This window comes from Protopterus annectens, chromosome 6.part0, assembly GCF_019279795.1.
Source record: "Protopterus annectens isolate FY-2018-M chromosome 6.part0, PAN1.0, whole genome shotgun sequence".
NCBI classification, from domain to species: domain Eukaryota; kingdom Metazoa; phylum Chordata; order Ceratodontiformes; family Protopteridae; genus Protopterus; species Protopterus annectens.
In genome coordinates, this window is record NC_056737.1 from 412,301,583 (window position 1) to 412,315,211 (window position 13,629).

Genomic DNA, 13,629 nt, shown 5'->3' on the forward strand with positions numbered 1-13,629 from the left:
TCATCTTGAAGCTTGACAGAGTATCATGTCGACAAAATGATGAGAAAGTTCATGAGAGTGCAGATCCAGGTTGGTGTTCTTTTGGTGCCATCCCCAGGGACCATACTGAATATTGGTCATTCTACCCCCCCCCCCAACTTAGCTTGCCTGTTCTGGTCCATCCTTCGGTTCCAGTAGTCTTGAATCCAACTAACTGCAAAGTGCCTATATCAGTGCTGTGAGTACAATCTACTTTGACACCAACAGCTTCCCTGTCTCTTTCAACTCCAATATCTTTGGATGAAGAAGGGACTCAGGTATGAGGCTAGGCTCAGGGCCAGGGTTTTTTAGAACTGAGGGTTCTCACTTGTCTTTGCATCCTAGGAGACCATGGGTTCTGACAATGGCTTCAGCTTTTGAGGCTGTTTGAAGGGTTTTGGGCATACCCAAAAAAAAATGGAGTTTTTGTCAAGCTCAGGTCTACCCAAAACCCAACTAGATCCTGTGACATCATCTTCTCATCTTCCTGCAAGACAGGGGCAGTTGAGACCTCGAGCTTCTGAAACAACATGCTACATTAGCTCCCAGTCTGATTCTGAACCATCTGACCTACCAACGGAACCAATTCATAAGAAGCAGATGTGCCAGCAAAAGCACGTATGAATCTTCACTAGATTCTTTTACAGAGGATACAGCCTTGGATGAGGGCAAGGGTTCCCCCATGTCACCCTCAGAAGACAACGCTTTTGGTGAAATCCTTGTGCTTATGAAGCAGAGAGGGGGATGGTCCATGGAAGATCCCTCACCAGACAAATCTGTATTTTTGGAAGCCTTCAGTTCTGGATTGATATTGTCCTGAGTGGTACCACTTGTTGATTTCCCTTCTTGATCTCATGGCAAAACATGTTTGGAAGGACATTGATGTGGAGGAGTTGATACCCAAGAAACAAGATAGGACTTTAGCAGGTATGAAGGACAGGAAACATTGGAACAAAGGTCCACCATTGGATGGTATAGTCATAGTAACAGCCACCAAAAAGGAATTATCTGAGCAGAGATCCTCTGTCCATCTCTCTAACAGAGAGTCTAGAGAATTGGAAAGCTTTGGGAAATGGGCTTACTCACTAGTGACTTTTGCCCTTAGGTCACTGAATTACTTGGTACATGTCATCAGATTTCAGAGATCTTGACTAAGGAACTTTCCAAGTCTCTCTCTGGAATTTTGCCTGTGTATATCCAAAAGAAAGTGGACTCCCAGTTCTGTACTCTGCAGTTAACCTCTAACATAGCCATGTGATGAATTTCTAATGCAACTGATGGCTCAGTCAGGGTTGTAGGCACAGGGCTTACAGTAAGATGGCTTGCCTAGCTGTGTCTTTGTGATTTCGCAGAAGGCTTCTAGACATCCTTCATCAATGCTCCATATGATGGCTGCACACTTTTTGGGCCCAAAGTTAAAGGCACAGTAACCAGGAGCCAGCAGGATGATAAGACTCACTCTGCAGTGGGCATCCATTTTTTTCACTCCCCAAAGATCCTTCTCTAGGAACCAGAGGGCTGGGAAAAAGATATAGTTTCATAAGTCACAGCACTCTTATCAGGACTCTCCTTTTGATAGACCTCCACATGGCAGAGGTGGAGCAAATTCTAATGGATGTTACCCAAGAGGCAGAGGTGGACAATATAACCAGGGCTTCCATGATCACTTTATTTTTTAATTTCTCCAAATCCCTTGGGTTTCTAATACAATGATGGGAATGGACATCATTCCTAAGTCAAAGTACGACTAAAGTTCATGAAATTAGTATTGTTTCACTCTTTGATATCAGCCAAATGTACTCTTCGCAACACCGCAATGTGCCCAGTAATGACTGCTTCTACAGTTTGTATGGAGTTACATGTATAGGTAGTGCATCTAAATAAGATTTTAGACTCTTTTTTTTTATAAGACCCATTGCTCCTACTACTATTGGAATGATTTGGGTATCTTTCTTCCACATTGCTCTCATTTCTGCTTGCAGATCCTGATATTTTATACCTTTATGTCTCTCTGTACACAAGGCACTGTAGTCAGTGGATGTAGTGATTTCAATGATCAATGCAACTCTTGTTATCTTTTTGGACCACTATATCTGGTTTTCTAGCATCTATCTTTTGAATTGTTGGTAATGGATGATCCCATGTGATGTAAACTTCAGCATTTTTTATGATGCTTTGTGGCTTATGTTTCTAGTGCTTTTCAGCCACTTCAAAAGCATAATGTTTGCACATCCCCAGTGCAACAGTCTTGCCACATTATTGTGCCTTTCAGTATACAGTCCTTCTGCCATTAGTATATCACAACCAGCAATGAGGTGTGCGGCTGTTTCCAGTTCAGTTTTATAAAACCTACATTTGCCTGTTTCTCCCACATGTTCAACGGACTTTGTAAACCAGCATGTACATAGCTTACTGTCTTGAAATGCCAATATTAACCTTTCATCTCTTGGTTTGAATTCACCTCTCCTTAACCATTCCTGCGCTCATTCCTGATCAACGTGAGGTTCTTCCAGTTTTCGATATTTGCAACTATATTTATGCATTTTTCACATTTCTTGCCTTTTCATCTGATCCTTCACGTTATATTCTTTCTTTTGTTTTTTGGCATATTCAGTTGCTGCCTGATTTTTATCTACTTCTGGTTTGATTTCCATTCCTGCTTGACACCGATATGCTTCTGCTAGGTTAACCAGGGAAGTCATCTTAGATTTATTCTCCTCACGTTTCAAAACTTTCACTATGTTTGGGTCTAGTGAGGTCAACAGCTATGTATGGATTCCCAAGATTGCAGATCTGTACATGTAATCAATTTCAAGGAGGCCCATCCCTCCTTAAGAACGGGGAGTATATAATCTTGGTATGCACTGATTTTTATAGATCATTTGGTGAGCATGAAGCATCCTTCTTGTTTTAATACTTGATCTATGTAACATGTTTTGGGGCCAATCATTCATTCCAGAACTGTAAGTTGGGACAGGAAGAGCAAATTGGTTTATTGCTTGGATTTTGTTCCAAGATGTCATGCTGTTTTCAGGATTAATGTATGTCTTCTAAAATATTCCTTACTAAGTTTTATTCGCATTTGTTTGTGTTTTATTGCTGATCCTTCATCAATTCCCAAGTATTTATACACTCCCTCTTGCTCAAGTTCTATCACATTTTTGTCCCAAACTGATGTTTTCCTGGTGCTGCAGTTTTCCTGCTTTAAAGGCTGTTTTTGAACATTTATCAAGGCCAAATGGCATTCTAATATCATCTGAAAAAGTTTTGACAACCTGCAGCTGTGTTTTCAGTTCCTCATCTGATGAGCTATACAGTTTTAAATCATCGACAGATAGAAGATGTGAAGTCTTTAGACTTTGTTGTTTTCTATGTGCCAAATTGTAGCCATGGTCCAAGCGGTTAAGTAAACAGCTTAATGGGTTAAGGGCAAGGCAGAACAGCAATGGTGAAGGAATGTCACCATGGAATATCCCTCTTTGAATTTTTATCCCTGGGATAATAATTTGTCCTTTATCATGGTTTAATTGCAAAGTGGTCTGTCATTGTTTCATGGTTACTGTAATGTAGTCGATCAGTGTAGGATGTATCTTAAACATTTTTAAGCAATCTTTTATCCATGAATGTGGGATACTATCAAATACTTTTTTGTAGTCAGTCCGTGCCATACTTAGATTCTTCCCCTTTTTACAGTTCTCCACTATGGCTTCGTTTAACAACAAATGATCCTTTGTTCCATATGACTTTCTTTTATTTCCCTTTTGTTCTACTGCCATAATTGAGTTTTCTTCTAAGTGGCTATATATTGTCGGCATCAATTCCCATGTATAGTTTATACGTTGTCGGAAAGCAAGTTATTGGTCTGTAATTTTGAGGGTAGCTTGCAGATTCACTGTTAAGTAGGAGCATTGTTTTACCTTTTGTTAGCCAGATTGATGTCTGTTCGGAGTGTGCATATAACTAGTTCTTACTCATAGCTAGATCTTCAAGCAAGATGTTAATACTTTTAACCAAAAGTTAGGCACTGCATCTGGGCCTGGGGTTTTCTAATTAGAGGCTTTCCGTACCTTTGTTTCAGTCTCTATGGCTGTTACTTCATCCCATTTTATTTCCTGTACCTTTAAACTTCTTATTCGTTCTTTTACTTCTTTTATCCATTTAGCAGCTTTGTTGTGTTCCACAGGATCTTCATAGATACGTCTCCAAAATGCATCTATTTCTTCTTTTTTTTTTGTGACTCCTGACTGCTGCCTCCAAGCATCTGCTGCTACATCACTTGGACCTTTTGCTTCAATGGTTACTGGACCTAGGTATAACAGTATATTTCACCACGTGAGAGTTGTTACCAACTCAGCGAATAGTCATTGGAAGCCATCTCAACACAACTCTGCAAATTGTCAGCCTTGCTTACCATAGGGTTATGTCATTGCATCTATTGGTCACACACGTGATCCATTATTCCTCTCCTCTAGCACGGTTGTTCATGTGTCTACTAGGTGTAATGTCATCCACCTTGCAATTATGTTGATGGCCTGCTATATGAGAGCCCTTTAATACACTCTAGCAGTGCAGTGGTCCCAGAACTTTCACCCATTACATGCAAAGATTTGACTCACAAAGATTTGCAAGGAACACATTGCTTGGTGGGTAACCTTCCGTTCAGTAACCAAAGGCCAGCTCTTTTACACAGATCTACCAGTAGCAGTAGAAACTAGAGCTGTCACCCTTCTAGGATGGGAGGGCATTTCAAAGAGAGGATGATCCAAGGTACAGGATCAACCTTAGAAGCCAATCTTCGCATCAATATCTTGGAGATTTGGGTGGTTCTGTCAGCATTGCAGTTATTCAAAGGTGTCTTCACCAAGGGTGTGATTTCCATACAAACAGACAAACAAAATGGCAGTCGTATAGTACATCAGCAAACAAAAAGGAACCTCTTCTAACCCCTTGTGTCGAGATGCTATCACAGTTTGGCAGTGGGTGATGCCATCTCAGTTTTCTGATAGCAACACACATCCCAGTGTCTTGCAGTGCTCCAGCAGGCAAATTGAAAATGACTGTCCTAATGCCTCATTCATGGTCCCTCAGTCCAACAGTGTCAGCTTTAATTTTTCATTATTGGGGGCCAACCTTGCTGTGACCTATTCACCTCCTACCTCTACAACAAATGCAGCAGTTACTTTTGCCCTGATCCCTCCACAGGGTCAATTACTGAAGGATGACCTAGTCCACAGTTGGCCACCAGGCCTACTTTATGCCTTTTCCCCATTACCACTCATGAGCAAATTAATTCAGAAAACCGGACAGTGCAAGGCCAAAGTAATCATTATTGCCCTCTTCTGGCCTGAACAAACATGGTTCCCTTTCCTGTAGCCTCTGCTACTACATCCTCCTTGGATGCTGGATCAATATCCAGATCTTCTGTCTCACCCATCCAGATTGCCTCCTCTGGACCAGACCACAATGAAACCAAACTCTTGGTTTCTCCATTTCTGATCATAGCCAGAGATGCCAGGCTTCAGAGTATGGTTGCTGAGATTCTATCGGCTTACTGGAAGCCTGCTGCAAAAAAGATATAGCAAATACAGAATATTTTCTATTTGGGCTGTGGCCCTTTCTCTGCACCCATCCCCTTTATCTTGGAATTCTTGTATGTATTTTTTCAAAAGGCTCTAGTTTTTATACCATCAAATTCCAAATAGAAGAAATTTAAAATGATCATATTGGCCACAATGTCACTTCCATAGCTTCATTGAAGATCTCACATTTTAAAGGGGGCATTTCTTTTATGTCCTCCCATTTGGGACCTGTTCCCTTCATGGGGATATTACCATCATGCTCCAAGCTCTGACACAACCCCCCCATTTGAACCTGTGGCCACGTTAGATATTAAATATCTAACTTAGAAAACAATGTTCTTGGTGGCAATCACCTCAGCCAGATGAATTTCAGAATAACAAGCACTCTGATGTAAACTTCCCTATTTGATTTTACATAAGGATGGAGTTTTTGTCAGGACTAATGCATCATTCCTTACAAAGGCAACATCAGAAACAAACTTGAAACAATCCATATTTTTACCAATATCCCCCACCCAGATTTTCAAACAAAGGGGAATATATCTTATACATGCTAGATGTTCATCATCAACTCAGATTCTAGCTTTACTGGACAAGAGAATTCAATTTATTGCCTTATTAAAACCAAAACTTGGAAGACATGTTGCAATGGTTACACTTTCAATGTGGTTGCCAGTCTGCATTTCCTTTGTCTATAATGAGAAGGGCATATCTTTACAATCCAAACCAAAAGCTCATTCTAGTAGAGCAGTAGCTACCTCAAAGGTCTTTTTAAGGAGGCTGCCCACTGATGGCATTTGTGTAGCAGCAACATAACCACAGTCCATATCTTTGTGACTCATTATAAACAGGATGTACAATCTAGATACTGCTTTTCCTTTCATTCCACCATAATTAGGAATGCCCTTCCTTGATGCCACCCAGAAAGACAATTTGGGAATCTGTCTCATATGTTGAGTTGGATGAAAATAGACAACATAGGATACAAAAGTTATGTACTTACTACAATAATACAACCAAGTTATCTGATTTTCAACCTACCTCCCTCCTGCCCCCTTTCCAAATTGATAGATATAGCTTTCAGATGACTGGGTGGTTGCCACTCCACACTCTGTCTGAGGACAGTCCTGTCTGTTTCCCTGTTCTCTCCTCTCTGATTGGTTATTTCCTTTCTAATATTTGGTCATAACTAGGCTTTATCTGTATGGTAAGGGACAAACCCAATCTGAGGTACTAAGATGGAGTTCAGGGAATTAAGTGGTCTATAGTTATGGTAAGTACATAACTTTCATTTTCCTATGACAGCCCTGGCTTAATATTTTATAAAGGCAATAGAATGGTGTGAGAATTTCATATTGGCAGCACATTCTGTCAGTAAATCATCATTCCTGTACTTGCCTAAGTAAGTTGCCTTTGGGGTCACGATGACTCACAACGCAACAACATCCCTGGGGGGGATTGCACAATGTCAGCAATGCACACCTCTGAATGCCTGCCCTCATTGTTCATATATGCCATGCATTGCTACTTTTTGTATGTAGCATAGTAGACAAAGGGTTTACTATCAAAATACCGATATTAAAGTGTGCGAACAACGGTAACATCAACGCATTTGATCGACTTCATGCATATTACTTAGGTTAAAAGATCTACAAATTAAGTCGACATTTAGGTGTTGATAATAATGTCGGCAGATTTTTTTTTTTGTATTTTTCAACTTGCTGAAGTTCCACACACTGTGCAGTGGCCATCCCAAACTGTTAAAGATGTACAACAACTTTAAACACGCAAACCATGATGTGAATGAGAATAACACCGTAATCAATTCCTGTGTCATGTAACTTTCCCTCAAAGTTCTCCTTCAAAGTAAACAGTACATGCTGAAAATATTGCAGTACATCCAACACACTCACTTAAACATCGTGTTTTTTTTTGCTATGAATAGCTGTGAAATCACTTAGAATTGTGTAATAATTCAAACATGTATAAATGCTTGCTAGCAGATAGTGTAACTGAAAGATGTAATTCGCATTCCAAAAGCTGCAGTGCTTAGCTACAAGCTCCATAAGACCCTTTGGAGTGAAGCCATTCCACTTTTGAAGAAGCCTCAGAAACAACAACTCCCTATCAACAAGATGCCTACGTTTTGCTGAAAAAGGTAAACAACTCATCATTCTAGCCCTCTTATCTTCAACATGGTTCTGTTCCAAGCATATAACATGCAGCACATCATGCAAAAACAATTGCTTTTTTCCAAGCAAACTCCTCAACCTCCTATCCCACCCCTCAACACTATTTTGAGTGCGTGGATATCCCATCATACATGTATGTGACTGGTTCCAAAATGCTACTTCAAGTAACGGTGGAATATGCTGTGTAGAGGCATGCCTCATGCCACTTCTCTGAGGTCTGCCCAATAAGTAATTACCTTTAAAAAACTCACATTATGGTTTACCATAAGCAGGCATATCACTCTCATTAAGATGGAATGTTGGCATAACTTCATCGGGGGAAACAAACGCCAATGATGGTATTTGTTTACAGAGAGAAGCAAAGTGGATATCATTACCAAATTCGACAGTAAGCCTCAGTTTCTGCACCTGACACCAAATTATCTGACAGAAATGAAACCAGCAACCTAATGCACGGGAATCTTGAAGATTATGTTTCACACTATTAACTGCTGCCTTTTCAAAATTGCTCAAAACTATTGCAGGTTTAAAAAGCAACCCATGTTCCTGACATACTTCCAATAACAATTTCCAAAAATAATTGTATATTTGTTCAGATTTAGATGTTAGAACACTGTATACTGCTGGAAATACCTTACCAGTAATATTACCCTGTAAATTGCAATGGAAAGTATAAAGTTGCTTACACTCATGGGTGTTTAAAGGGAATGTTACATCTATCAAAATGACTTCACAGGAACATAGAGTTCGTAAGTTATTAACAGTTGTTAAGTATGACAACTGATTGAGTACTTTCAGTACATTCACCATGGCTTATTATGAATGTACCTGTCTTAAGTGGCAACATATAAGCAGTTAGATCCTTCAATATTATTTGTTCAGAGCCTTGAACCTCTCTAGACTTCCTGCGAATTCTTTGCACAGTCTGTTTCAAGGCATCTGTATTAGGTAGGCATGTTGCTATATCAGTTGAGGTGCTGGCCATTACCTCCGTTACAATTCTGCAAGGCTCCTCCTGAGTTGTCTCAGCACATCTCTTTATAGTACTAGAGCTTCCTAAAATGTTTCTAAGTTAGGCCCATGAAAATGGCCAGTACTTTTCAACAGTCGTTCCCCATTAGTTATAAACTCACCCACACAATGCCCCTTACATTTATCCTTTGCTTTCCTAATACAGCACCAGTAGTTTTTGCTATCTCTACTTCTTTCTAAGTAGTACTGGTAGCCATCAATATTTAATAGCCTTTTCCCTTTCTGCATTTTGGTGGTGATATAAGTGGATCCCACTTTACCTGGGGTTGTATCACTACTGTCCGACATATTCAGTTTTTCAAACTTGTCCTATTTAAAATACATATAAAAGGATGCTTACTTATGCATCTATTACAGCTATTCTTGATACTGACAGTTTCAGTTTTACTCACCAAGTTATACATTAACATTTAAATCCAAGTATTCCTGCAGTGCTAATGCCAAAACTGTCAATTTAAGTTGTATACAACTGCAAGACAAGCACAGTTGTATTGATGTCAATTCAGAAGGACGACAATGTCTGTACGATGCTTGTAATGATGACAGCACCTATTTTACAAGTTTTCCACTGTTGGATATTGTGAGTTTGATAATACGACTTTCAGTATTTTTATTTTAGCATTTGTTAACGTTGATCATTTGATTTTCAATACTTTGATAGTAAACCATAGACAAAGTATAACTTTTTATGTTATTGCTGGCATTTGGACTGCACCTGCAAATAGATGTAGATCTTGCCAAAATCTGAACTGGTAAATTGATGTTATAAGCTAATATCTGGATAAGGCATGTTCATTTTCATTTACCATGTGTTTTATTTGGATGTGAGAAAGGCAGTGAAAAAATAAAGTAACAGATGAATGTGACTCTTTTATGCACGTAGAATGGAGTCCCTGGCTGCAGACATAGACATTAGAAAGTATTCAGTCTTTGTATTCTCTGTTTAGCAAGTCTGATGTTGCACAATAGCATCTTCTTCTATAGCAATGGTAATTAACATTTCAGTAAGTATGGACCCTCTGACAAAGTATATACGTGGGAGTTCTAACAAACCAGATATACGTACAGTTGTGTAAGTGGAATATACAAGGGAGAATAAAGCAGGAGAAGTAGAAGGGCTGGACTAATTTGATAGGTTAGGGGAATTAAGAGAGACATGAAAGAAAGAGGTGATTATGTGAAGTCAGTGGGTTTAGAGCAGCACTAATGGTGTAATAAGCTCGATCGCAGTTTAGGATGAGTGTTTTAATCAGGTATATCAGGTATATGGAATGGAGCATGTAAAGAAGTGTATTATGCATTTGGAGAACTGTTTCAATAAAACTTCCTGTTTGAGCCTCTTGGTCTCTTATGTTTTTGTGAAAAGTTGTTGTCGAGGTTTTTTCCCACCCCTGTTTACAAAAAAAAAAAAAAGAAAAAAAAACTAGGGTCTCATCCTGCCTCCAAGTGGCCTAGCTAATCCTCTCATTGCAGGGCATCTTTATTTGTATTAAGTATGGAGGTGGGAGTTTACAGTGGGCATAACACCCTGAATATTTATTAGAGAAAGCAATTTTTCTGGGGGTTTTAAAACAGAGACAGCAACCTTTTCTTTTCTCTTTTTTTACTGAACACACTAGCTATGACTCGTATACTTCTTTAGTAGGATTTATGCAGGTAGTTTGAGTCACAACTGAAAAAATGTGAATTATTTGCATCCATCAGAAAATAATAATATAATTGTAGTTTTAACTAATACAAGTCAGGTTGAAAATTTAGAGGCTGCCCCTGGAAAGCACAGTTACATATTGATGAGTATCATCACAGTCAGACCCGACTATTGTAGTATATTCAAGGACAAACACTGTGTGGGACTGGACAGAAATATGTAGAAGGGTAACCCAATTTAACTAAGGCTGAGATGAGACCCCCCCCCCCCATTATTTTTTTTTCACTTTTTTTCTTTTTATGGACATGAAACTTGAAGCTGATTAGAGAAATAACAGAAGCCCTAATACAAAACGACCATGAAGTAACCTGGTATTAATATGGAGTCCTATCTAGAATAAACATTTAATTCAATAAGGTGATCTCTGTGCCAGCAAAGTGCAGTAGAAAAATGCTTACTTAGGAGGAAGATGTAGGAGCAAAGACTGCCTCTACCTTGCTGCATATAAAATGTTATGAGCAAACTAACCCACCATACTTACCACACCTAAAGATTTTTGGATACTCACAAAGTATAGATAACTTAAACAACCTTCTCCAATAGCGCTGGTCATCTTACCCCAATGAAATTAGCATGAGGCAGGTCTTATCCACCCTAACCACAAAAAATAAAACATTACTGCTGTCAAAGATTACTTTATAATTGCATAGTTTCTGGATGAAGCAGTGTTTCAGCAACTAAAATATATATTTTTTTCTTTCACTAGGGCGTGTTCCCAGAGCTGTTGCATCTATAAACCAGCACTTGTTAATGTCAGATGATGTTGTAAGCTGCTGTCTGGACTTGGGAGTGCCGAGTATTTCATTCCGTATCAACGGGCAGCCAGTGCAGGGCATGTTTGAAAATTTCAACACAGATGGACTGTTCTTTCCTGTTGTGAGCTTCTCAGCAGGTGTAAAGTAAGTTGTTTTAACTGTATTAGAAATATGTTGGAACATTTAGCTTGTCATAAAAAATCAGTGATACCAACATCACATCTCCACCAGTATTATAACATCCATATTTTATTTAACTGTTAACCTGAGAAGTGAACTGGTTACTCCTGATCTCTTTCTCTTCTTTTTTAGCTGCAACCCAAGCTAAAGCTAAAAGGATGTGCATAGATCTAACATATGTATATATTTATATAGGATCACTACATAATCACTCACACACACACACACACACACACACACACACACACACACACACACACACACACACACACACACACACACACACACACACACACACACACACACACACACACACACACACACACACACACATCACAGTCGCATCACACACTAACACACACTAAAGCCCCTAACCAGCACACTTACACATAGATACTTTCCTGAACTTTCACCCGTCTATCAACAAACTGCAACACCAGAAGCGCTACTTCAATATCTCCGAATATCAGGATTTTGAATTTTACACTTCTGGTCTTTCGGTATTTAGGGTTTTCGGCTATATGGTCTTGAGATTTTGGGATTCGGTATTCCAAACGTTCGTGATTATGTAGTGATCTTATTTATATATATATATATATATATATATATATATATATATATATATATATATATATATATATATATATTATATATATCCATATATTTATATATATATCAATATATTTATATATATATATATCACTATATATATATGCATACTTTGTGTTTACATGTGTGTGTGTGCGTGTGTGTGTTTGTGTGCGTGTGTGCGTGTGTGCGTGTGGGTGTGTGTGTGCGGGTGCATGTGGGTGCGTGTGGGTGTGTGTGCAGTTTAGTACAGTGCAGCTGCTATAAAGGGCCATATGTGTGATGCATATGGATATTGATTCATGGGGTTGTCAAATATAATATTGGATGGTTACAGCTCTGTAAAAATACAGCATGATGCAGCACTGTGTGTGTGGGAAACATAGACAGTATTATCTTGGTTTATATTTGACTTTATTCCTTCAGGCAGATGGCACGCCCATAACAGAGGTTTCATTCAGCATCCTTTGTCAGAGTTATCATTGTCTGCTTAAGATGTGACCGGATCACTGTATTTTATCTCAAACACTGGTTTAGGACAGCAGTTTCCTGTTATCTCATGGCAGCAGCTAAGCAGATCTTGTGTGAATCTTTTTTGTAGTTTATGATTTATCATTCATTAAATGCAGGAGCCTGATAGCACTAATGTTCATTATGTTTTTATCCAAAGACAACTACTTTACAGGTAGATGCATTGCTTATTTTTCTGTTCTGTCCTTCTAACACATTACATCATTGTACTAGAGTGAACATTTTGAGTTATTGAAGTACTGTTCTTTCAGAGCCCATGGTTTTTGCTTCTTTTGTTTGGTCTCTGTAAATAATGAAGTTTAAGACAGTAATTATTTAATGGATTCTATTATTTTGCAACTTTAACTGTGTCAAATCATCTTACTGATGATGCATAACTAATGAAAGATATTTATTAAATAACACTACAGCAAGATTTAACAAGAGTACATTCTTTAATCATAATCATAATAAGGCATTTAGGGTTATTGCTTATGGGTATGTGCAGTGTTTGAGGTACAGAAGTAATTGATTTGATGTGGTACATTATTTTGAGTATGCAGAACTTATAAAACAAGTTTTTCCTACAGCATGGCTGTTCTCAGGAATTACTGGATAAAGGAAGTAAGGGATTTAATGAAAGTGTCAAATATTAGTAGAGATGGATTGCTATTAGGTAAACCTAGGGGTGATGAAATAGCTGAACAGCCACTTGCATTTATTATTAAATACAATTCTGTAGCAGGTAAAAGGTAACATTTAATCTCACTGGAAAGTTTTCTGTCAGATATCTTTTCTAAAGGGAAACATTTGAAAACATTCTTATTGCTAAATAAATAAAAGAAAGACTGCACTAAATGTAGCTCTGGAAGTTTTAAGAAATGTTTACATTATGGTAATTGTACGTATGGAATTGAAGGGGAATTATTACATGTATCACCACCTTTGTAATTTACAATTTGTTTTGCCCTTTCCAAATGATATATGTAGGCATAAAATCTAGGATGTAACAAATATGTATTTGGGAGTACATTTGGAATATCAAAAGTGGCCATTTAGGTCATCCT

General features: G+C 38.5%; 1 protein-coding gene across 1 annotated transcript in view; it reads left to right on the top strand.

Annotated features, from left to right (window-relative positions):
• Positions 1 to 13,629, top strand: part of RYR3 (ryanodine receptor 3) — a 3,250,282-nt gene that overhangs the window by 1,260,890 nt on the left and 1,975,763 nt on the right. The window contains exon 19 of the mRNA XM_044074157.1: positions 11,236 to 11,428. Within this exon, the coding sequence (XP_043930092.1) occupies positions 11,236 to 11,428 (193 nt within the window). The remainder of the gene's footprint in view (positions 1 to 11,235; positions 11,429 to 13,629) is intronic.